The 20,588-nt window shown below is 48.1% G+C and overlaps 10 protein-coding genes across 10 annotated transcripts; 4 read left to right on the top strand and 6 right to left on the bottom strand.

Moving 5' to 3' along the window:
• Positions 1 to 9: 9 nt before the first annotated feature.
• On the bottom strand, positions 10 to 1,884 carry FSUBG_5879 (HOL1 substrate-H+ antiporter; the record flags this gene model as incomplete). The annotated part of the gene is made up of 6 exons (XM_036684022.1): positions 10 to 136; positions 191 to 590; positions 640 to 1,268; positions 1,317 to 1,439; positions 1,484 to 1,824; positions 1,870 to 1,884. The coding sequence occupies 6 exons, from the start codon at positions 1,882 to 1,884 to the stop codon at positions 10 to 12; spliced, it is 1,635 nt and encodes a 544-aa protein (XP_036538663.1).
• Positions 1,885 to 2,588: 704 nt separating this feature from the next.
• Positions 2,589 to 4,208, bottom strand: FSUBG_5878 (uncharacterized protein; the record flags this gene model as incomplete). The annotated part of the gene is made up of 1 exon (XM_036684021.1): positions 2,589 to 4,208. The coding sequence occupies one exon, from the start codon at positions 4,206 to 4,208 to the stop codon at positions 2,589 to 2,591; it is 1,620 nt and encodes a 539-aa protein (XP_036538662.1).
• Positions 4,209 to 4,764: 556 nt separating this feature from the next.
• On the top strand, positions 4,765 to 5,328 carry FSUBG_5877 (quinic acid utilization activator; the record flags this gene model as incomplete). The annotated part of the gene is made up of 2 exons (XM_036684020.1): positions 4,765 to 4,767; positions 4,822 to 5,328. 2 exons carry the CDS (start codon positions 4,765 to 4,767, stop codon positions 5,326 to 5,328), a joined length of 510 nt encoding a protein of 169 aa, XP_036538661.1.
• A 63-nt stretch (positions 5,329 to 5,391) lies between these two features.
• Positions 5,392 to 6,800, bottom strand: FSUBG_5876 (cytochrome P450 monooxygenase oxidoreductase; the record flags this gene model as incomplete). Its single annotated transcript, XM_036684019.1, has 5 exons — positions 5,392 to 5,574; positions 5,629 to 5,854; positions 5,901 to 6,073; positions 6,125 to 6,423; positions 6,545 to 6,800. 5 exons carry the CDS (start codon positions 6,798 to 6,800, stop codon positions 5,392 to 5,394), a joined length of 1,137 nt encoding a protein of 378 aa, XP_036538660.1.
• Positions 6,801 to 7,401: 601 nt separating this feature from the next.
• FSUBG_5875 (sterigmatocystin biosynthesis monooxygenase stcW) lies at positions 7,402 to 9,471 on the top strand (the record flags this gene model as incomplete). The annotated part of the gene is made up of 4 exons (XM_036684018.1): positions 7,402 to 7,460; positions 7,807 to 8,789; positions 8,842 to 9,006; positions 9,059 to 9,471. 4 exons carry the CDS (start codon positions 7,402 to 7,404, stop codon positions 9,469 to 9,471), a joined length of 1,620 nt encoding a protein of 539 aa, XP_036538659.1.
• A 320-nt stretch (positions 9,472 to 9,791) lies between these two features.
• On the bottom strand, positions 9,792 to 10,232 carry FSUBG_5874 (cupin domain protein; the record flags this gene model as incomplete). The annotated part of the gene is made up of 3 exons (XM_036684017.1): positions 9,792 to 9,947; positions 10,004 to 10,134; positions 10,172 to 10,232. The coding sequence occupies 3 exons, from the start codon at positions 10,230 to 10,232 to the stop codon at positions 9,792 to 9,794; spliced, it is 348 nt and encodes a 115-aa protein (XP_036538658.1).
• A 666-nt stretch (positions 10,233 to 10,898) lies between these two features.
• FSUBG_5873 (synaptic vesicle transporter SV2) lies at positions 10,899 to 12,690 on the top strand (the record flags this gene model as incomplete). Its single annotated transcript, XM_036684016.1, has 5 exons — positions 10,899 to 11,144; positions 11,197 to 11,467; positions 11,530 to 11,640; positions 11,687 to 12,095; positions 12,144 to 12,690. The coding sequence occupies 5 exons, from the start codon at positions 10,899 to 10,901 to the stop codon at positions 12,688 to 12,690; spliced, it is 1,584 nt and encodes a 527-aa protein (XP_036538657.1).
• Positions 12,691 to 12,780: 90 nt separating this feature from the next.
• Positions 12,781 to 14,206, bottom strand: FSUBG_5872 (epoxide hydrolase; the record flags this gene model as incomplete). The annotated part of the gene is made up of 5 exons (XM_036684015.1): positions 12,781 to 12,869; positions 12,925 to 13,116; positions 13,228 to 13,303; positions 13,354 to 13,864; positions 13,920 to 14,206. 5 exons carry the CDS (start codon positions 14,204 to 14,206, stop codon positions 12,781 to 12,783), a joined length of 1,155 nt encoding a protein of 384 aa, XP_036538656.1.
• A 2,254-nt stretch (positions 14,207 to 16,460) lies between these two features.
• Positions 16,461 to 17,787, top strand: FSUBG_5871 (serine protease precursor; the record flags this gene model as incomplete). Its single annotated transcript, XM_036684014.1, has 4 exons — positions 16,461 to 16,739; positions 16,789 to 16,968; positions 17,020 to 17,192; positions 17,247 to 17,787. 4 exons carry the CDS (start codon positions 16,461 to 16,463, stop codon positions 17,785 to 17,787), a joined length of 1,173 nt encoding a protein of 390 aa, XP_036538655.1.
• Positions 17,788 to 18,367: 580 nt separating this feature from the next.
• FSUBG_5870 (alpha-glucosidase (maltase)) lies at positions 18,368 to 20,098 on the bottom strand (the record flags this gene model as incomplete). Its single annotated transcript, XM_036684013.1, has 1 exon — positions 18,368 to 20,098. One exon carries the CDS (start codon positions 20,096 to 20,098, stop codon positions 18,368 to 18,370), a length of 1,731 nt encoding a protein of 576 aa, XP_036538654.1.
• Between the last annotated feature and the right edge of the window lie 490 nt (positions 20,099 to 20,588).

Here is a 20,588-nt window from a genome sequence, read left to right as displayed (position 1 = left end):
ACCTGAACACTAAAAACCGTGAACATTGCTGTCCTTAGTCCACCGTCTGAACGTCTTGCCATAGAAGTAAAACACCGCGCCCAAGCCGCACCACAGAACTGTAAGGCCCATATTGGTCATGAAAACAGGAATGAATCTGCTCAAGCTATTAGTAACCAACGTTGAGAAAATAGTATCGAAGACAACTTACCCTGACTTGATAGTCCATGGGGTGACGAACTTGCCCATGCCATATCCCCAAAGACTCTTATTAACAGTGATAGCAACAAAGAGTGATCCAGTGACTGGTTTGTAGCAATCCACTGCATAGGTACTTGCGATACTGGGGAGGGCAGCAACCTGGATGCCTGCAGATGAGTAGCCAAGGACAGCAATGACTGGCCATGGCCAGTGCCTCTCGTATCCGATCGAGGTGATCAAATTGCCGAAGATCATGACGATGATGTAGGGAATCATCGCGGGGAGACGCATTTCTGGTTCCCGAATACCGCCGTTTCGTGTCGTTGCCTTTGCGGAGACCCAATCGCTGAAGGGGCCAGCTGTGACGAGTCCGATCAAGGCACCGACAAGGATAGAGAAATTGAGGAACCCTGATATCATTAGCACCCTCCTTACACATGCGACATGATAAAGGCCTACCAATAGACTGCGAGCTCATGTTATATGGAGGAGCTGCAAACACTTGAGACTGGGTGAGGTTCAGAATCAGGAAGTTACTGCAACTCCAGCTGACAACAAATGACGCAAAGAGAACAATAGGATAGACAAAGAGTCTCCATGGGGTCCAAATGTCGAGAAGGATGTTTTGAAGAGGTGCCGAATTAGGCTGGAACAGTCGCCACTGCAGCTTTGAAGGAGTTCCTTTACCCAAATGCTCGTCTGCAGCGTGCTCGCCCTGGGCTTGAGGTGTACCAACAGTCTTCTCAGCATCAGCGTGAGAATGAGACGGCTTGTCCTGAGTTGTATCAATGATCTCATTAACTCCACGCTCAGCTTCAATCGAATCGATGCGTGTCCACTTCGTCTCAGGAAACCCAAAGATGCCCAGCACGATTGACAGTGCAGTGACAGCAACGTTGAGCCACCAAAAGTTCTGCCATCCAGTGCGATCAGCCATGGGACCGGCGATTATTGGCGCGATCATTAGTGAACCCATGTAGACAACCCAGTATAGTGCGTTCCATGTTCCGCGGTCGTGTAGGAAGAAGATATCGGCAATGACGGCCGGTTGGAGGATTTCTGAGGGTCCGGCACCAATTCCGTTGAGACTAGGTATGTGAGTCGAGGTCTTGGAAGATTTTTGGAGGTAAACTTACACACAGGCTCCCATGAAGATGCCGTAGGTTGATGCCTTGGCGCGGATGATATGGCATGCGAGGCAGATCACCTGCGAAGCGATATAGACGGGTCGACGGCCGAAGGAAGTAGAGATCGGTGCCCTTAGAAAGTCAGTCATAGCACCTACAAAGTACCGAATACTCACCAAAAGAAGTTACTAAATCCCAGAATCAGGATAGTAACACCCGTAAACTGAATCACATCCTCAAGAGTACTATTATAAGCACGAATCAAGTCCGGAAACATAGGCGCAAGAGCGAGCGGCGCAAAGCCCTGCGTAAACGTCATGGTCGAAACGCAAAAGATGGCAGAGAACTTCCAAAAGGGTGACCAGTTTAGGGGATCGTGAGGATCTTGGGATGGTTGGGGAACGAGGACTTGGTCGGACTCTTTGGCTCGGACGTAGTGTTCTTTGCCAACGTCTGTCATGATCTCTGTTCCGGGGAGGACTTCGATGTGAAGTTCATCCTGGATGGTTTCGCGTGCCTGTTGAAGTTAGGGGAGGTGTTTTGGGGTGGAGAGGGTGCTGACCTCTTGGGTAGGCATTCTTGCGGTGTTGCAAGGGCTAGTCTTTTGCGGTTGTGTGATTCTCAATATTCTAATGTGCCAGTATATTTGATACACGATCGCCCTCTATTTATCTAAATAAACTCATTTCACAGTCCTTGTTCGTCATCACAACTTCAATGATTCCATCTTTAACGTCCTCAAGACCCTCGGATGACTTAAACCAGCTAGCTCACTCCTTTATCTGCAATAAGCTATGAGATCTAGCGCCTGTAAGATTTCGGTAGAGCCATCGGCAAGTAAAGAGCAAGGATTAGTGAGGGGGATCTTCTGGTAATCTAATTACCATCGGCGGGATGGCTCCGAATGAGATGGTTTACGCGGGAGTTGGCGGGGTATTAGAGTTTGCGGAGTAGTTAGCGTCGGCAGTTAGTTACTCAGGTGAGGGCATACCAAGCCTGTTGGGGCATGTTGATCCTAAGCGAGCTTCACTACTTGGATTCCATCTCAAGTTCCTTAATTGTCTATGTCATACTTCACTGCCTAGTTCTTATACAATTTTCCTGTTGCTGTCTAACCAGTTCTTAAGTCCAGGTTGCCAGGAATCTTCCAGTTAATTGCTCGTCCATGGATGATGCTATAAGAACGCTTTAGTCTCACATGCTGACCATGCCATGGGAAGGGTGTCCATTTCCAGATTAGCCTTTATTAAGGTTGCATCTCAAGATCGGCCATCCCACATTCTATGATCTGAGTCTATCTCGGATAGTCTCCATAAGCAATGCGTAAGCAGCATCGTCAAACTCGACAGTCCCTTCTTCAGGTGCCCAAGCACGACCGTCGCCCCTCATAAACCAACCGTATGCGAATTGAATGTTATACCCAGCGTATTTCATCCGTGCTCTTCGAGTCTGTATCAATCCCGCACCCAACAAGTAGTTTCCCATTGGCAGCGCCCTCGATGCTTTACGGCGTGCCCGATAGGCGTCGACGAGGTCTACGATACAGTCCTTTGGTTCAGGATCAGCAAAGAACCTGTGGCGATTGTGCCCGAAATACCACTCTGGCGGGTCGCCCGCAACCAACATGGTCTCGCTGACCGAACTCCGTGGGCAGAAAGACTTTATAGTGCGAGACGGGCAGCCCAAGTCTCCAACTCCCATGACAAATTTCTTGAGACCTTTCATACTTGCTGTCCAATCTGACAGCACGTGATGCCAGCGTCTGCCGTACTCGGTAAGTTCCATGTCGGCATCCAAGTTTATGTTTGCGATTATGTTAGCGAATGAAAGTGGATTGTTGGCGAATGGAAGTGGATATGGATCATCTGTGAAAGTCTTATACTGATTAGCTTCATACAAGATACAAGACTCATCAAGATAAAGCTCTTCCAGCCCACCGCTCTTATTGTTTTTCCCCAGAGACGCGATCCAGTCTGTTTGTTTCTTATCGGTAAAGACATAGCGCCCGAGAGCCAAAACCTTGAGGGATGGCAAGTCGCCAAGTTGGTCTAAGTCCATTTTCGGAAACCATCCCCAGTAGTCGGTATAGAACAATGATAATACCTGTAGTTTCTGGACTACATCAGGGGTAAGCCACTGTGATGGCAAAGCGGTAAAGAATTCGGACCGCCAGGCAGAGAGGCGAGTTCCGTTACTGCAATGATCTTCTCCCACGAGCAGTTTCAGATCGGTGAGGGTTGGCAGCCGGAGCAGCTTGTTCCAGGCCTTGGACTGAATGAGTCTGGGGTCGTTGTAGTCAGCGAGATGTGAAATGGTAAGCTCCTTGATCTGTAGCGAGTTTCCTTGTACGATTGATGCATCGTGTGTGTTTGTGCACATTTGCTCCCCGTGCTGTGGCACTGTATCATAGATCCTTTTTCGTTCCTCCGGTGTCCACACCCCAGTCACGGAGTGCGAAATAATGTCCAAGACCATGTAACGGTAGTACCACCCCTCCTCTACGTTGTTGACTCGTGAATTGGACGACCGGCTGAAGCGAAGATGTAGATGCTTGAGATTGCTAAACAACCCTAGAAAAGGAAGAAACTGAAGAAAGTTCTGGCAAACAGCAAAGTCTTGTGCGTCGGAAACATACGGAATGCCTGGATCCAGCTCCGTGTCAATCGTCACCTCCTTGACAAAAGTCCGCAGTTTATCTGACAGTGCAATTGCTCTGAACTGTGAAGGCGTATCGCCGTCAGGCTTGAGCCTGAGGGATCTAAAGGCTTCAATTGTTGCCGCGTAATGAAGCTTGCCAGACACCAATCTTGTATTAAGTTGGTCTTCCTTCCATAGGAAAGAACAAACCATCACCACTACCTCAGCTGGGAGATGTATGTCATTGGCGGGAATACTCTGCATGGTGACGGTCGTGTCCGGGGCCTGGTGATCAAGGACCTATCTGTATGGTTCAAAGGTGTTGCTGTTCAAGGTGTAAGCTTCGGAAAGGAAATCAAGAAAGGGCTTATCTTCTGTCCCTATGGCTGATCAGAGTCAGTGTTTTTTGAGGTTAAGTCGACGATGGTTAGTGAAAGCGCTGTCCACTCTTTCTCGGTGATGGATGGAGAGGATTCTTTTGAGAGACTTGAGCTTCTTAAGTATTTCTAGAATAGAGTGAGCCCACCCCGCCACTCGTTTATGTTTCCCAGTGCCAGACAAGAGTTTATTGTGTTCCTGATGTCTGAATTTACAGAAACACTGGGAAAAAGTTCGAACATGCAGAAAGCTGGTGAGTCAGAGAAGGAAAACCAGAACAAATCCAGCGCCTAGTCGCAAAGGAGAGAGTAGACACAGATGCCAGTGATGTTCAGTGTAATAGCCCATTGGCAGAAGTAACAGTGGCTATGCTCGTGAAATGACAGTGAAATGTCTTGAGTTCTTGAGGTGCATGGGTCTGACATGGCATAGTGTCGCAGTCATGGTAAGTATGATGAAGCGTTACGGAGAAAGGACGAAGCACTGACTATTAGTGAAGCATGAAAATTTACGAAAGCTGCAACAGAGCATACAAGTCGTGCCTCCAACTAGCCAAGACCCTGGGTCGGATAGATTGACCCCACAGAAGTTCACCATCGATACGAGACTTCTCTGGGATATACTGTCTTATGAGCATGCAGGTAGGCCAGACGCACGCACTGATGAATCTATTTACAATGGCCTATCATCGACCCACCAGGACACGGCGAGAGGTGCTAGTGACGATGGTGATGGATACGATTTGGTCGGATCAGCCGGTATAATTGGGCATAAGACTGTTCCAAAGGACACACCTCTCTATGCTCCAGGTGAGGGTGAGGTGAGTCATCCCATAAGAGGCCGTGATCCCTCTGATGCTTCTGGGTTGCTGGGCTCTCTACAGCAAAACATACAGGAAGGGTTTGGATCGGCCATGGAACTAGACAATATCTTTCCCGAAGTACACGACTTCGGGAGGGCGATTGATGAGTGGCTGAGCCTTGATTGGGGGAACACGATGCTGTAAAGTAGTGGAATTGGCTATCAAATTCTCTCTTTAGGTAAACTGTTCATTATATACAAACTATCATCACTTGAGGCTTTCAGAACCAGCACATGCTTCCAACTTATTACAAAAGTCAATGTCGCCCTGCCCATTCCCAGACTGTCCATTCTTTGGTGCAGCAGGCCATATCTCATGTCCCTCAGACTCCTCCTGCTTATGATGATCCATGACTAGCTTTCGGGTAGTTTCCTGAAAGAAGAGAGGACCCTAGTGCAAGGCCTTGTCAGTATAGAACGCCATCGACTTGAAGCTGACTCATACCTTTTCTACTCGAGGATGAAGCTCGCCATTGACAAAGATACCAGCGTTCAGGTTCTTTTGCGCAGCGTTGCAAAGATCCTTGTCTTCTTTGAGAATCTGCTTGAAGCAGTCGCTGATCTCGTTGAAATCGTCGTCGGAAGCACTGTTGGCTCTGTAGACTTCGTACTCCATCTTTGTCTGTGATGCGGAGATGGGGATGCAGCGCATGATGTAGAAGAAGGTGGGTCTGAACGTCAGCGCCAGATTGTAACTTGGGGGATAGATATGCTTACGAGATTGTGATGGAGGCAATAGGATAGTAGAAAGTACTGTAAATGCCCATGCCGCCTTTATCAGGCTTATCGACGTTGAAGTGCTGTATATGGCCACCTGCAGTCTCGACCCAGTATTTCGATAGATCAGTGAGGGCATTGAGTGCGGGATGCCCAGTTGGACAGTGGTAGCACTATATGGTTGTATCAGCGCCTGTTAAATGTGAAGGATTAAAGAGACTCACTTCGTTGTAATTATCAGCCAACACCTTCCAGTTATGATCCCCAGTCATCTCCCATTGATGATCAAAGTGATAAGCCTCCATGTCGAATGGCTGAAGCCGTGGTTGAGTATCGACACCGGCAAATTCGTTGCCCCAAGCTACTGTAGGAGTAGGACTGGCGTTCATGTTAATCCAGATGAAACCAAGTTTGTCTACATGGACATGGATTGGGTAGAGGTTGTTAGTTGACTTGTCAAACGTTGGCACCTCTTGGTACTTGGGAGCCTTGGCCAATTTACCATCGAGTCCACAGGACCAGCCTTGATAATTTCAGCATTTCCGTAACTATGAGTTGGATGATTTACTTACCATGATACTTGCAAGATAAAATGTTAACTCATCCTGCATCCTGCTCTACCAGCGGAAACGCCCGATGCCGACAGACATTATGATGGGCCCTAATCTCGCCTTGACGGTCTTTGATCAAGAAAAAGGTAAAGCCGGCCTGTGTAATGCGCAAATAATCACCCACTTCGGGAAACCGTGCCTTGTGTGAAACCACTATCCATTTCTTGGAAAAGATGGCTCGTCGTTCTAGTTCATACATGGCTGAGGAGCGGTACCATGATGCAGGCAATGCGCGCGTAGTCTGAGGCTCAGCCTCTTTCGTTGTACTCAAACTGAACCAGCGGCTCATTGTGAGTTGATAGAGTAAAAAGATCTGATAGGATACAGCTTAGCTTGGACGAGAGCTATTTGGTCGAGGAAGATGAGGGTCTATCCAATTAAGCATCCAGTCAGGCCTTATAGGCTATCGAATGATAGCGCAGCTCGCAGGCATGGTTCCTTTCGCTCTCGGGGTATCTAATTTACCTCCACTCTGCACTTTTGATCCGTTCCCAACCTCCGTCATGGCACAAATTCCATCCAGCCAATACGATAAGCACCAATCATGATTCCTCACATCATGTCAAGATCACGGCCCGCTTCCGTACCCACAGCATTTGCCCTTGTGATACGGGCTTATCTCGACACTAAACCATTTCTGTTTAGCAATGCTGCTATCGTTCTCCGTACCCACCAAGACCCGGACCGCTCCCGGCGTTGTGTGTGTCTTTGTCCTTGTGAGGATGCCATGATAGGCAGTGGCCTATGAAGATGACTTGTTGCAGTCAATTTAATTGAAACCTATGATATTGCAGGCGTAGTTTATCCTGAGGACTCATAATACTAGTCCTGCACTACAAACTTCAGTTACCCACGACTTTTGACGTTACAACCTCGAAAATACAGTAATCATGTCGGCCCAACAACAGCAAAAGCCAAGGCAGATTCGATGCACCATCATCGGAGCAGGGTAAGCATAATACATACTCTCAGAGGAATTACTTTTGGCTGATACTTCCAATCAGGGTATCTGGCATTCTGATGGGTAAGTCTTTAGCCATTCTATTCACATAAGGACGAAGCTAACAAAATCTAGCATACAAGCTGAAACACCATCTCAAATGACTACGTCACCTTTCAAATCTTCGAAAAGTCACCCGATCTTGTAGGGACGTGGTTTGAGAACAAGTATCCCGGCTGTGCTTGCGATGTACCGAGCCATTGCTATCAATATTCCTTTGCTCCAATCCCTTCATGGTCAAAATTGTTAGTTAGTTGTCAACTGTTGAATCATTGCCCAGTACTAATTAGACTAGCTACGCATCCTCTGATGAGATTCAGGGTTACCTGAAAGGTGTTGCAAAGCACTTCGATCTCGAGCGATACATCTCCTTCAACACTAAAGTGGTCGCAGCAAAATGGTCCAAAGAGGACAGTACCTGGACCGTTGAGTTGGAAGATGGCTCTCTCGTGACATCAGAGATCCTGGTAAATGCTGGCGGCATTCTCAGTCACCCGCAAATTCCCAACATCGAGGGCCTGTCAGACTTTAATGGTCCATTACTGCATACAGCATCCTGGGTCCATTCGGTTGACCTCCGGGGCAAACGTGTCGGCGTCATTGGCGCGGGAGCCAGTTCGATCCAATTAGTTCCCTCAATACAGCCTCTGGTCCAAGACATGAAGGTGTTTATCCGCACACCGTCCTGGATTGCACCGCCAGTAGCTCTGCCCGACCCCAACGCGACAAATTATACCTACAGCACAGAAGAGAAGGCTACTTTCGAGAGGAACAAGGAGATATATCTCGACACCAGAAAGGGACTGGAGGATCAGTTCAATGGAATGTTCCGCCTATTTCTAAAGTCCAGTCCAGAACAGAAGAGAACACGCGCCATGTTCGAGTCGCGGATGAAACAGCTGATCCCTGACCAAGACCTCCAGAAGAAGCTGATACCTTCATTCGAGGCTGGATGCAGAAGAATTAATCCCGGAGAGGGGTTTCTTACTGCTCTTCAGAAGCCCAATGTTGAACCAGTATTCGACTCTATCGAGAGAGTGACTCATGCTGGTATCGTGGCTGGTGGAAAAGAATACCCAGCAGACGTCTTGGTGGCAGCAACAGGATTCAACACGACCTTCCGACCTCGTTTTCCTATAATCGGTCGCAATGGCGTTAACCTCCAAGATGCATGGCAAGAACATCCCGAATCGTATCTGGGTCTCGGTGTCGCGGGGTTTCCCAATTATCTCATTTTCTTGGGACCAAACACTCCCATCTCGAATGGAAGCCTGATGGGTAGGTTACCAGATGGCATCACTATTTATGATTACCCTGCTAACCTTTGAAGGCTCTGTGGAAGCGACGGCCGACTACTTCATTCGTCTTCTTCACAAAATAATTCGTCAGCGTGTTAAGTCCTTCGAAGTCCGAGCCGACGCCCAAAATGACTTCAACGAACATACGCAAAAGGTTATGCAAGACATGGTGTGGACAGGAACGTGTCGCAGTTGGTGTAAGTCATCTACGGTCATCACTTTGGTATCAGCTAATTGACCATTTTCCAGACAAGCAGGGCACAAACGGAAAGGTAACTGGACTCTGGCCAGGCAGCTCTCTCCACTATATTCAGGTCCTCGCCGAAGATCGCTGGGAAGATTATGAGTGGACACATGAATCGGAGAGGTACAGCTACTGGGGTCATGGCCTGTCATGGATTGAGGAGCCTGGTCTTGATCCCTTGGGCGCGACTAAGCAGAACATGATTGAGGCGATGACAACTTTGCCAAAGAAGGACTCTGACTTGAGCTTTTATCTGTGGGGGAGCGAGACTTTGCCTGAGAGCTGCTTTCCAAGTGGGTGCTCAGAGGAGATAGCCCAGGATGGAGGTGACTTGGCATGGAAGGACGTATTGCAAACGGCAACGCCTGCTGATGTCGATAAACATGCCGCCGTAGCTTGCGTCACTGTACCAGTTTAGAGAAATAATTAATCTTCGTAGTGAGAAGTCACGATACCAGCATATTAGAGTTCAGTGACAATGGAAGGAAGTGAATGCTTTCCGAAGTTCAGATAATACGGTATCGGGCTTGGTGGTTTCTCAATGGGTCATCTCTCCACTCATGAAGAGAGTCAGAGCCAACGCCCTACGGCCCTTGCTTTTCCATCAAAGGCGAAAGAATTCATCAAGGCTTGGTAATAAGAGATGCAAAAGGTAACACTGACCAATATATCGTGGCTGGTAAAGGTAGATTACGTGTTACTTGTATTGCTATCGACAGATACTGTATTATCTTCTATCTATAACTTGGCGCGAGGAGTGTGCCTCCATAGCATAGGCAATGGTCCACCAGAACCATACACAGGATCGTCTTCCGGTATATCTACTTCGTCCATAGTATCCAGAAACAGGCTCGAGGACTTCTTTCCCATCTCATTTCGCCACTTCGGACAGCCCTATAGATCATGAACACCATGGAATAGATGTGAGGAAAGGCATAAGAAAAACATACCTTAGGATATACACCAATGTACCTGTAATCCAAAGAGCTTTCGAGAGATGAATGGGCTGTGCCAGCGGGTAGGATGACAACATCGCCTGCTTTGACGGGGACTTGTATGCCTTTCCCCTTCTGAATCTTGCCTAACAGTAGTGTCGAAGAGCCCTAAAATATACCTACAAGTCATGATGAGAATACTGGTTGTAGAGGCATCCTTGAAGAGACTGACCGTAGCACTCATGGCTGTTGGGATGGAAATGGCGGATGGCAATATGTCCCCACGTTCCCTAGCCATAACTTAACACGCGACACCAAAAAGCAGAAGCAACTACATACCCTCTTTTCCCAACGGTGCGTAGTCAGGAATCTTGTTGCTGTCTCTTCGGTTCTCGGATGAGGTAATACGCCGCGATAAACAAGGGTCGGAAGTCGGCTGTTGGGCGCATCCTCCGTGCGCGGCACAAGATAGCACTCAACACTGGAACTCATCTTGGTAAAAGTTAGCCGATCTGCGCCCAACACCCAGCGCTTGTCTTGTTATATAAGCTTGGATACTTTACCCCGCGTTCGCTGTTGATAGGAGGGTTCCAGGAACACGGGCCGCTTCCGGGTTTGCGGGGTTGGTTCGTATTAGCTGCACAGTTATAACTTATCTTAGATAGAAAATGAAGGCGGCCCGTGGTCCGGGGGCTTGTAACTTGCAATGGAATCGGAAAGGTTGAGTTGGTATTTAGTTAGTGTGTTGATAGGCAGACATGAGGCTGGCGCGAATGGCAGAGCTGTGATTAGAAAGGAGTTTGTAGATAAATCACGTCTCTGCATCGTGATAGCCTCCACCGGCCTTTGAGATCTCAATCCATACTTTCCTATTTTAGACTATTACTCATCCTTCTCTCAAGCAATCATAATGTCAGCTCATCAGGACAAAAATGATGCAGCATCCATAGGCGAGAAGCAAGATGGGAAAATGCTCGAGACATCTCTCGACCACATCCAAAGCCATGCCAATGGAACAGTCGCAACTATCGACGGTATCGATCCTACAACTCTTCATAACGACGAAGTGATCACTCAGGCGATCCAAGCCATTGGCTTCGGCAAGTTCCAATGGCAGCTAACATTCTCCTGTGGTTTTGGCTTCCTCGTCGATCAGGTCAAACACCACTACCTCCGTTCCCAACCACTTGAACTAACTGTATCACCAGATGGTCCTTGTCTCAATCAGTCTTGTTACACCTCAAGCAGCCATGGAATTCGGTCCTCGATATGCAACTCTCCTGTCTGCAGCTTCGTACGCTGGTTTACTCATCGGCGCTTTGTTCCTCGGTACACTAGCCGATAATATCGGTCGCAGATTGGTATGGCAGGCATCTATCTTTGGATGCTCTATCATGACTGCCATTGCTGCTTGTCCGACTAACTGGGCTTCCCTTAACGTCTTTGTCGCTTTGATCGGCTTGTTTGCTGGCGGCAACCGTAAGTCTACAATCCTCTTAAATATGGCGCAAGGTGATAGCTGATCTTGAACCTCCATGTAGTGGCTATCGACTTGACACTCCTAGCCGAAGCAATTCCTCAAGAATGGTCGTTCATCCTATCAAGTCTTGCTGGGATCTGGGGCTTTGGAAATGCAGTCACGGGCCTTATCGGTAATTCCCTACGAGCACTACTATCACATTCACTGACACTCCGTAGCCTGGCCTCTTCTTGTCAACTTCGGATGTCCCAGCGGCTCCACCCCCGAGACCTGCAGCCGCAGCGAAAACATGGGCTGGAGATACCTTTACATCACCCTCGGTGGACTATGCCTCGTCATGTCACTTATCCGAGCTTTTGTTCTACGATCCCTCGAGTCCCCACGGTGGCTAGTCTCTTGTGGGAAGATGCAAGAGGCTGCAGAGGTTATCAACCATATCAGTCGAATGAACAAGTCTGATTATAATGTCACTGGTGATAATTTCCTTCAGCCCGAGCAGGAGAAGGCTGATGGAGAGGTCCGATCTTGGCGTGCGAATATTGCTCGGGCTTCGAGGCTCTTCTCTGGTGCTAAGCAGATACGACTCATAGTTGGTCTCATTATGATCTGGGCACTCATCGGCATTGCGTAAGTCCATTACTGAACAGTCTTTAGTATGTTACTGAACTGGAACAGATACCCACTCTACACCATCTTCCTCCCCTACTACCTCGCAGCTCACGGCGCCAACTTCGGCGAGACCAGTAACTACATCACATACCGCGACTGGACCGTTTCCTCCATCGTCGGCATCTTCGGCCCCATCCTCAGCACCATCCTCGTATCATCCCGCTTGTTCAAATCCAAGCGCTCGATGCTTCTCACCGGCATAATCTGCGCCGCATTCTCCGGAGCATTCACATCAGCTCGAACAGCAGCAGAGAACCTCGCATTCTCTTGCATGATCAACTTTTCTCTCAATGCTCTGTATGCTATTGTTTACTCGTACACGCCCCAGGTTCTTCAGGTGCAGAACCGCGGGATGGGCATGGGGTTGCTTATGGCGGTGGGGAGAATGGCGTCGCTTAGTGCGCCGTTCATTGCGACTTTTGCGGATGTTACGACCTCGGCGCCGATTTGGGTTGCGTGTGCCTGTTTCTTGGCGATTGGACTTATCGCGATGCTTCTACCGGCTGATACACGACCTTATGTGTCCAAGGAGAGCCAAGAGCCCAGCGTCTGAGTGGGTATTGACAGCAGGTCATAGTATTTATACTAGTTATTACGGTCTTGTTTATGTAGTCAGAGAGGGAACACAAGTCATGCTTCTTGATCATCCCCAATATTTCTTAATATTCTTCAAGTCTTCAGCCAACGCAACGGGGTTGTCAAGACCCGGGAAATGCCCACCAAACTCGTGATCTAAGCAGTATCATTAGCCAAATAACGCGAATCACTGAATAAAAGGACAACTGACTTTTATAGGAAACAAGATTTCCCACTCGGCCAACTAGTTCTCGTGGCCAAAAGCCAACGTTATACTTAAACCCGCTGAAGAGCAATGGCGCGTCAGTCTCGGCCTTTGTATAGTTTGTCATAAACCCCTTGAGATTGGAATAGTAGATGTAGACGGAGGACGCAAAGCTCTTGGTCAGATAGTAGAATGCAACTGTTTTTAGCATTTCATTATGGTCCAAGACGGACGGGAAGGTTCCAGCTCTTGGATCAGACCCTTCTGAGCATCAGCGCGGTTACAAGATGTTGTAATGTCTAGACTTACAAACAATGAGCTTCTCGGCAATCCAGGATAACTGCCCAACAGGGCTATCGTAGAGGGCGAGGCCGATGGTGTTTGGCTAAGGATCAGTCTTTAGAATAATACACCCAGATTGGCAGTCAGACTTACCTTTGTTGCTTGCTCCATGTAATAGGCATTTCCAGTTGTAGCCCACTCCTCAGCACGCTTAGCTTCAAATTCCTCAAGGGGTGACAATTTGATACCCTCCGCCGCGAGCTGGCTCCTGTTCAAGGGGACGAACGGGAGGAATGAGAGATGAGCTAATCGCACAGAAGTATTGAAATTGGCATAAAGACTGTATGCAACACCCGATCCCCAATCTGTACCGTAGACCGCGAAATTGGGATATCCCAAGACTTTGGTCATGAGCGTGTTGAAGACCCTTGCTGTGTCGTCGACTGTCCAGGTCGGTGGCGGTGCTGATGAGAATGTAAAGCCTGGGAGGGAGGGTATGATGATATGGAAGTCATTCTTGAGCTTATCGATCAACGGGATGAATTCTAGAAATGACCCGGGCCATCCGTGATTGAGAACCAAGGGAATGGCGTGAGGGTTATGGGACTTTTGGTGGATAAAGTGGATGGTTTGGTTTTCGATTTCAGCGGTGAAATGGTGAAACCTAGTAATACCTATGTCAGCGTAGGTCAATACCGTTCCGATAGCCAAGGGCATACTTCTTGAGCTTTTGCTGCTCAGCATCCCAGTTGAAGTCCTCGATCAATTGCTTTCTCAGAGATTGCAATGTTTCTAATCCAATACCGGCATTTGGGTCAAAATAATCGCCATTCGTAGGCAGCTTAGTTCTCTTAGCCAGGTCAATCATATGGGGGACTCCATCAGACAGGTCAACGGTAAACGGCTTCAGATGGAAGCTGCCGTCTTTTCCATCGCGAGACAGAGGGGATGCGGCGACTAGAAAAAATGAAGAAGTGATGAAAGGAATGCTTAGGAAGGGCCTCATTGTGAATAGATAGTGATGATGGTTTTGTATTCTTTATTCCGAATCGCTTGTTTCGGTTTGCATTCCACGGCGTTGCTTAAATACTCTCTACTGGCTTATAGCTACGCCTGCAGAAGAATTAATTGGAGCACAATGCTTTGAAATCACTTAATCGGGGATCTGACCGGATGAGAGCCCCACTGAGAGATTCAGTATTATAAATCTACCACTCTAACAGAAGCACAGCAGCCACAGCTTACGCCATAGACCTTGTGATTGTTGGCCCGTTGGGAATGTAACATTGGTGGATACTCCGGCAGAGTCTGCGCATGAAAAGCGGAGGACTAACGTCGAATCGGATGCAGGGCAACATCAGTCAATTACAGATTCCACTCTCATCCGGCAACAGATGCTTTCAGAACTCTATTCTGACTGCTCACTATAGGTAGCCAGGAAATTCTGAAAAGCAGAAGGCCTGGCGTTTCATTTGTCAGCATGTGAATTCATCTGACTGCTGGACAGAAATGAATGTAACTGTTCATGGCTTTTTATTTTTTGGACCGGCGTTCGGCCGAAAGCGGTAACTAGCCGGGATGCTGCGTCTGTCAGACGGTCGAGGCAAATAGACTGGAGTGGAGTGATCGGATTCCTTTGTGCTAGTATGCTACTATCGTTACCATTCACGTATCGCCAGTGGCGTTCAATCTGAATTCAAAGGGCCATATGATTCCTGCCTCCGTAGCTACTATATGTTGGTATCTTCCAGTTTGTCATATTCTGACCTCGGGTCCGCGCGTGCCATCCTGAGCTGTCCGTCTCCTCCCATCGATACACCATTGTGTGGTGGCTGCAACTAGATATAAATGGCAGGATCATCTTCCAGCATACACCACACCCTCGTACCACTACCTTGCAGGTAATGCAACCTTCCGGGTATTTTGGGGGATATGCTCAGGCAAGGTCGACGCGCAGTAACTAAAGAGGAAAAGGGCGAGTCGGTGAAACACAGGAAGGCTAACGTACTTGTAGAATCGATCTCTAAAAGGCTGCCAAAAGAATTTGTTGCGCAAATCAGACCCTATCCAGGATCAGATAGCCTGTGTCGATGAATATTTAACTTCTACTTCCCTACCAAGACCCTTTAATGTCTGTAAATAGCTTATTTCTTTCGAGATTATAAGTGGGGGTTAATGGCCTATTTGCACAGCCTTGACTAAGGATATCTATTGACCCGATGCATGATTCGTATAACGATTGAGTCTACAGAAAACGACAGTCCTAATGGATGAGCAGTTGATGTTGCTATTACAGAACACTTGCTTATACGGAGTTGACTAACGGCTCGAAGGTTTTTAAAATTAACCTTGCGACGGGCCAAACCTTAAACTATTTCCCGCTCCTCGGGTGTGATAAGATAGTAGAAAGGTCGGGCCAGTACGAGAAGCAAACCTATCAAACAAGGTGTAGAAAATACGGAGAGTTTGTCTACAAGGTGTTCGGACCCCGTTGCAGTGAGCACTTTCCTGAATAGGCAACAAGAGCGTCATCTAAAACGGTACTTTGTTTGCTTTTAACACTGCCGGAACTAATGACTGCGTTATCCATTTATGATCGGCCGGGCCTTGACCGTCAACTGAAGAAGGCGCTCCAATCAGATGTCGTGGCTGAAGATTCGAAAAGTCCTTTCTTTAGTCTTATCTATTTACAATGAAGCTAGTGATCCGCTCAGTGGTAACGGGCTGGTCTCCTGCCAATAGTAGAAAGGCTCAAGGAACTAACGATACAAAGGCGGCCATGATCGGCACATACCATTCGATTCAATGTGACGTGACCTCGTAGCCGATTAGAGCTCCATGGACCCCCTTACTGCGAAAGACTGACCTCTCTGAAAAGGTAGGAGGCACACCACTCATACCGCCTGGCCTTGCAATCACACAATCGTATACCCTACCGAATGCCCTCGGCAGGGAACACTGCCAAGTCTTTTAGTCACTCGAGTCTATGCATACACGAGAAATCATCAAGAACTTTTGAGATTCTGGCTCGAGAGTGACATAGAGTCCGTGGACTAGAGAGATGGAACCTCCAATTGCGATGACGGAATTCAACAACTATGATGATTGACAAACAAGCCCCCCAACAGGGTGATTGATAACAAGAGGTATATAAAGCTGTAGTTCATCCCATCTTGCTTGTAAAAGACAATCTGCAGATCACCACAATCGCTAGTGTTTATCATCTCATCTCCCTCAAGTCTTCGATACATCTCTTCATCATGCGTCCTATCGCTACTTTGACTGCCCTTCTCATGGCCGGGGCCGCGACTGCTAGCCCCGTCAAGCGTGCTCCTCTGATCACTCGCCAAGAAGGGGAGACACTTGATGGAAAGTACATTGTCATGATGAAGAAGGTAGCATCAATCAACGCCGCCAAGGTCCTTAAGACAGCTGTTGACTCCGTCGCTGCCGACCCCGATATCATCTACAAGAAGGTGGGCGGTTTCGCAGCTTCGCTGACTAAGAAGGAGATTGAGGAGCTCCGAAATAATCCCAACGTGAGTCGGTTCTACTTCTGCTGCAGATAAGACTCTAACATCATTATAGGTTGCGTATATTGAGCAGGACTCCCGGGCCAAGATCTTTGCTACTCAGAGTAACGCGCCTTGGGGTCTGGCCCGTCTCTCTAACAAATCGCCCGGCCCCAAGACCTACACCTTCGACGACTCTGCTGGTGAGGGTGTTTGCGCCTATGTAGTTGACACTGGCATTGAAGCTTCGCACCCCGTAAGTTCCAGGATCTACTGATATTCTGTTTTTGTAACTTACACCTTTTAGGAGTTCGAGGGCCGTGCCAAGTTCGTTGCCACCTACGTCGAGGGCATCAACACCGACGACCATGGCCACGGAACTCACTGCGCCGGTACCATCGGCTCCAAAACTTACGGAGTTGCCAAGAAGTCTAACTTGTATGGTATTAAGGTCTTTGACAAATATGGTTATGGTACCGAGTACGTCTTCTCGATCTTCAGTCTGCAATACCCATATCTAACTTTAGATTACAGCTCTCTTGTGATCGCCGGGATGGACAGAGTCCTTCAAGACGCCCCCAGCCGGGACTGCCCCAACGGTGTGGTTATCAACATGTCTTTCGGCGGCACCAAGTCCACAGCCGTCAACTCGGCTGCCAAATCCCTCGTCGACGCTGGCTACTTTGCCGGTGTCGCCGCAGGCAACGGTGACTGGTTTGGCAACCCCGAGGATGCCGCTGGTTCTTCACCTGCCTCTGAGCCTTCAGTCTGCACCATTGGTGCCAGCGAAATCAACGATAAGGTCGCTGACTTCTCTAACTACGGTTCTCTGATCGATCTCTACGCCCCTGGTTTTGATGTCCTGAGCACCTGGATTGGCGGAAGTAACAATACCATTTCTGGTACCTCTATGGCTACTCCTCACGTGGTTGGCCTTGGTGCCTACTTTCTCGGTCTCGGAAAAGCTGCTACTGGTCTTTGCGAGTATCTCCAGGGAATTGCTCTCAAGGACGTCATTGATGGTGTCCCTAGCGGCACCAAGAACCTCCTTGTTCAGAATGACAAGTCTGCTTGAATTAAGTTCTGGATGGTTTGAACTTCGATATTGAACAGATTTTGAGTTACGAGATGATGGACGAGTATAGTCATGTTAGATAAGCTTTGGACAACAGTCGTTCTCCAGATGTAGATGGTTTTGACTACAAATATATTTTCACCGGGGAGAGCATTACATCCTTTGTTGTGACGATTGTGGCAAGCATTCCAGGGTGAGACCTCCAGCCTCATGTGGTCTGATTCACATATATAATCGGCTTATCCTTCCCGGATATTTAACAGGCCAGTCCTCATGAACGCCTTACTAAAGAGTAGATAGAAAGCTGGAACAGTGTTTACATAGGGCTGTAGAAAATTGGAGTCTTATTCATTCCTCATACGCCATTGTTTAAAATATCACCGGATGGATTCAGAATCGAGTTTTCTGGAGCAATTGGAAATATCGCCTTTGTAGAATTCGGGCTAAAGCTACTGTCTCAATACATATCTAGAGATTTAATAGCTGGATAGATATGTTGGCGACTTTCAACGCTGAAGTGTAGAACTTCTGTAAAATAGCGATATATATAAGCAAAAAAGTATACAAGATTGTGTCACCATCACCACCCAGCATATACCACTCCCTCATACCCCTTCAACACAACCCCCCCCTCAAAAGTATCAACATTGCTTCCCAGCAACCTCCTACCCCAATCCCCCTTAACCTCAACCTTCTGCTCCTCCTCCGAGAAACTTAACAAAACAAGTGCTTTCCTCCCATCATAACTCGTCATCGTATACGCAAACACATCCTCACTATCCTTGTAATCATCCAGAATCTCAAACCTTCCATACACAAAAACATCCTTCTCCTTCTGTCGCAGCTCAAGAACTTCTCTGTAGAAAGCCAACACGCTATCGTTATCTTTTTCTTGCTGTGCAACGTTCCACTGATCATAATCGTCGTTGACGCGCATCCACGGCTTGTCGCTGGGGGTGAATCCTCCGTTGGGGTCCGCGGTCCATTGCATGGGCAAGCGACCGTTGTCTCTGGCCTTGAGTCTCATTTCTCTCATGATGTCGGACATATCAGCTCCAGCCCCCCTCTTCTTGAGCACACTGTTGTAGTAGTTCAGCCCCTCGACATCAATGTAGTCTTCAATCTTCCATGACTCAGGGACATTCGCCATGCCGATTTCTTGACCTTGGAGAAGAAACAGCGTTCCACTGAGTGTACCGAGGTAGATAGCCAGCATCTTGGCAGCCTCCTTGCGGAACTGAGGCTTGTCAGATCCATAGCGTGATAGAGAGCGTCCAGAGTCGTGGTTGTCCATGTAAACAGAGTTCCAGCCGTCAAACTTCGGCATAGCTCCCTGCCACTGGCTCGTAATAGTCTTGAGCTTCGACAACCTGAAGTCATCACGTTCGTATTTGTGATTTGGACCAAAGTCCATATCAACAATATCTCCCGTAAACAACATATTCAGCTCATGCCTATCCTTTGCAACGTAACTCGCAACACTATCTTCATCCTTTGTGAAGCCTAGTTCTCCGACCGTCATACAGTCATACTTGTCGATGACTTTCTCCCTCATCTCTCTTATATACTCGTGCATGCGCGGACCGCTAGCAAAGTATTTAGCACCCGACTGAAACTCAGCGTCTGGTCGAGTTATGGGTGCATCGGGAAGATCAGGGTGCTTGGACATGAGGTTCATTGAATCGATGCGGAAGCCATCAGCGCCTTTGTCGAGCCAAAACTTCATATCGTCGTATGTTGCTTCACGCATCTCATCGTTGGCCCAGTTGAGATCAGGCTGTTCGGGAAGAAAGAGGGAGAGGTAATATTGTTCTGTCGTCTCATCGTACGTCCAGGCGCTGCCACCAAAGATGGAAGCCCAGTTGTTAGGCGGTTTTCGATTACCATCAGCGTCAAATTTCGGATCACGCCAGAAATACCAGTCTCGCTTTGGTGATGTCTTTGAAGAGCGGGACTCTTTGAACCATTCATGCTCATGGCTAGTATGATTCACCACAAGATCAAGTAGCACCTTGATACCCCGCTCATGACACCCAGAGATCAACGCGTCAACATCTTCAATCGTACCGTATGGACGATGAATGTCGCGATAGTCTGAAACATCATAGCCCATGTCATGCTGAGGACTCTTGAAGATAGGCGACAGCCAAATAGCTGTAGCGCCTACTGAACGGATGTAGTCAAGCTTGGAGATGATGCCAGGCAAGTCACCGAGCCCGTCACCGTTTGAGTCGAGAAAGCTGGCTGGGTAGATTTGGTAGACAACAGCTTCTTTCCACCATTGGCGATCGGGAGGGGTTGAAGCTGACATTGTGTTTTTGGTGGCGGGGTCTAGGATGTTCGATTGAAAGCGATGTTGTAATGGTGAGATTATGACACTCGTGCTTGAGGTTTCTTATACCCGAGTCTTACTTCCCGGTCCGACAATTATTGTCGTGAATAATTCTAATGTAACATCAAAGAATGAGAGAATCGGGTGATTTTATGACTTGTCTTCTCCACGTCGATCTCGTGCCTTTTCTCTCTGGGGGGAAACTCTCCTGGCTGAATTGTGATTTGTCGATGACTTACCCGAGACTGGAGATGTGAACCAATCGTATCGGACCGACAATTTACCCAATCATTTTCGTCTCCAGACGCACGGTCCTTCTTCTCTCCACAGACTCAAAGACCAGTAGAAATTCACCCATTTCAGCCATGGACCCCACTATCTCGATCCGGGTTGTGAGCATCATGACCTGCAAAGTTCTTCTCGGCCGATGAGATGGGGCCATTTTTCGCTCTTGCTGTTCCCCATGGGG

Source organism: Fusarium subglutinans (genome assembly GCF_013396075.1).
Source record: "Fusarium subglutinans strain NRRL 66333 chromosome Unknown NRRL66333_c0000059, whole genome shotgun sequence".
In the NCBI taxonomy this organism is placed as follows: Eukaryota; Fungi; Ascomycota; class Sordariomycetes; order Hypocreales; family Nectriaceae; genus Fusarium; species Fusarium subglutinans.
Note: the sequence above shows the minus strand (reverse complement) of the source record. Positions and strands in the feature narration are given on the sequence as shown.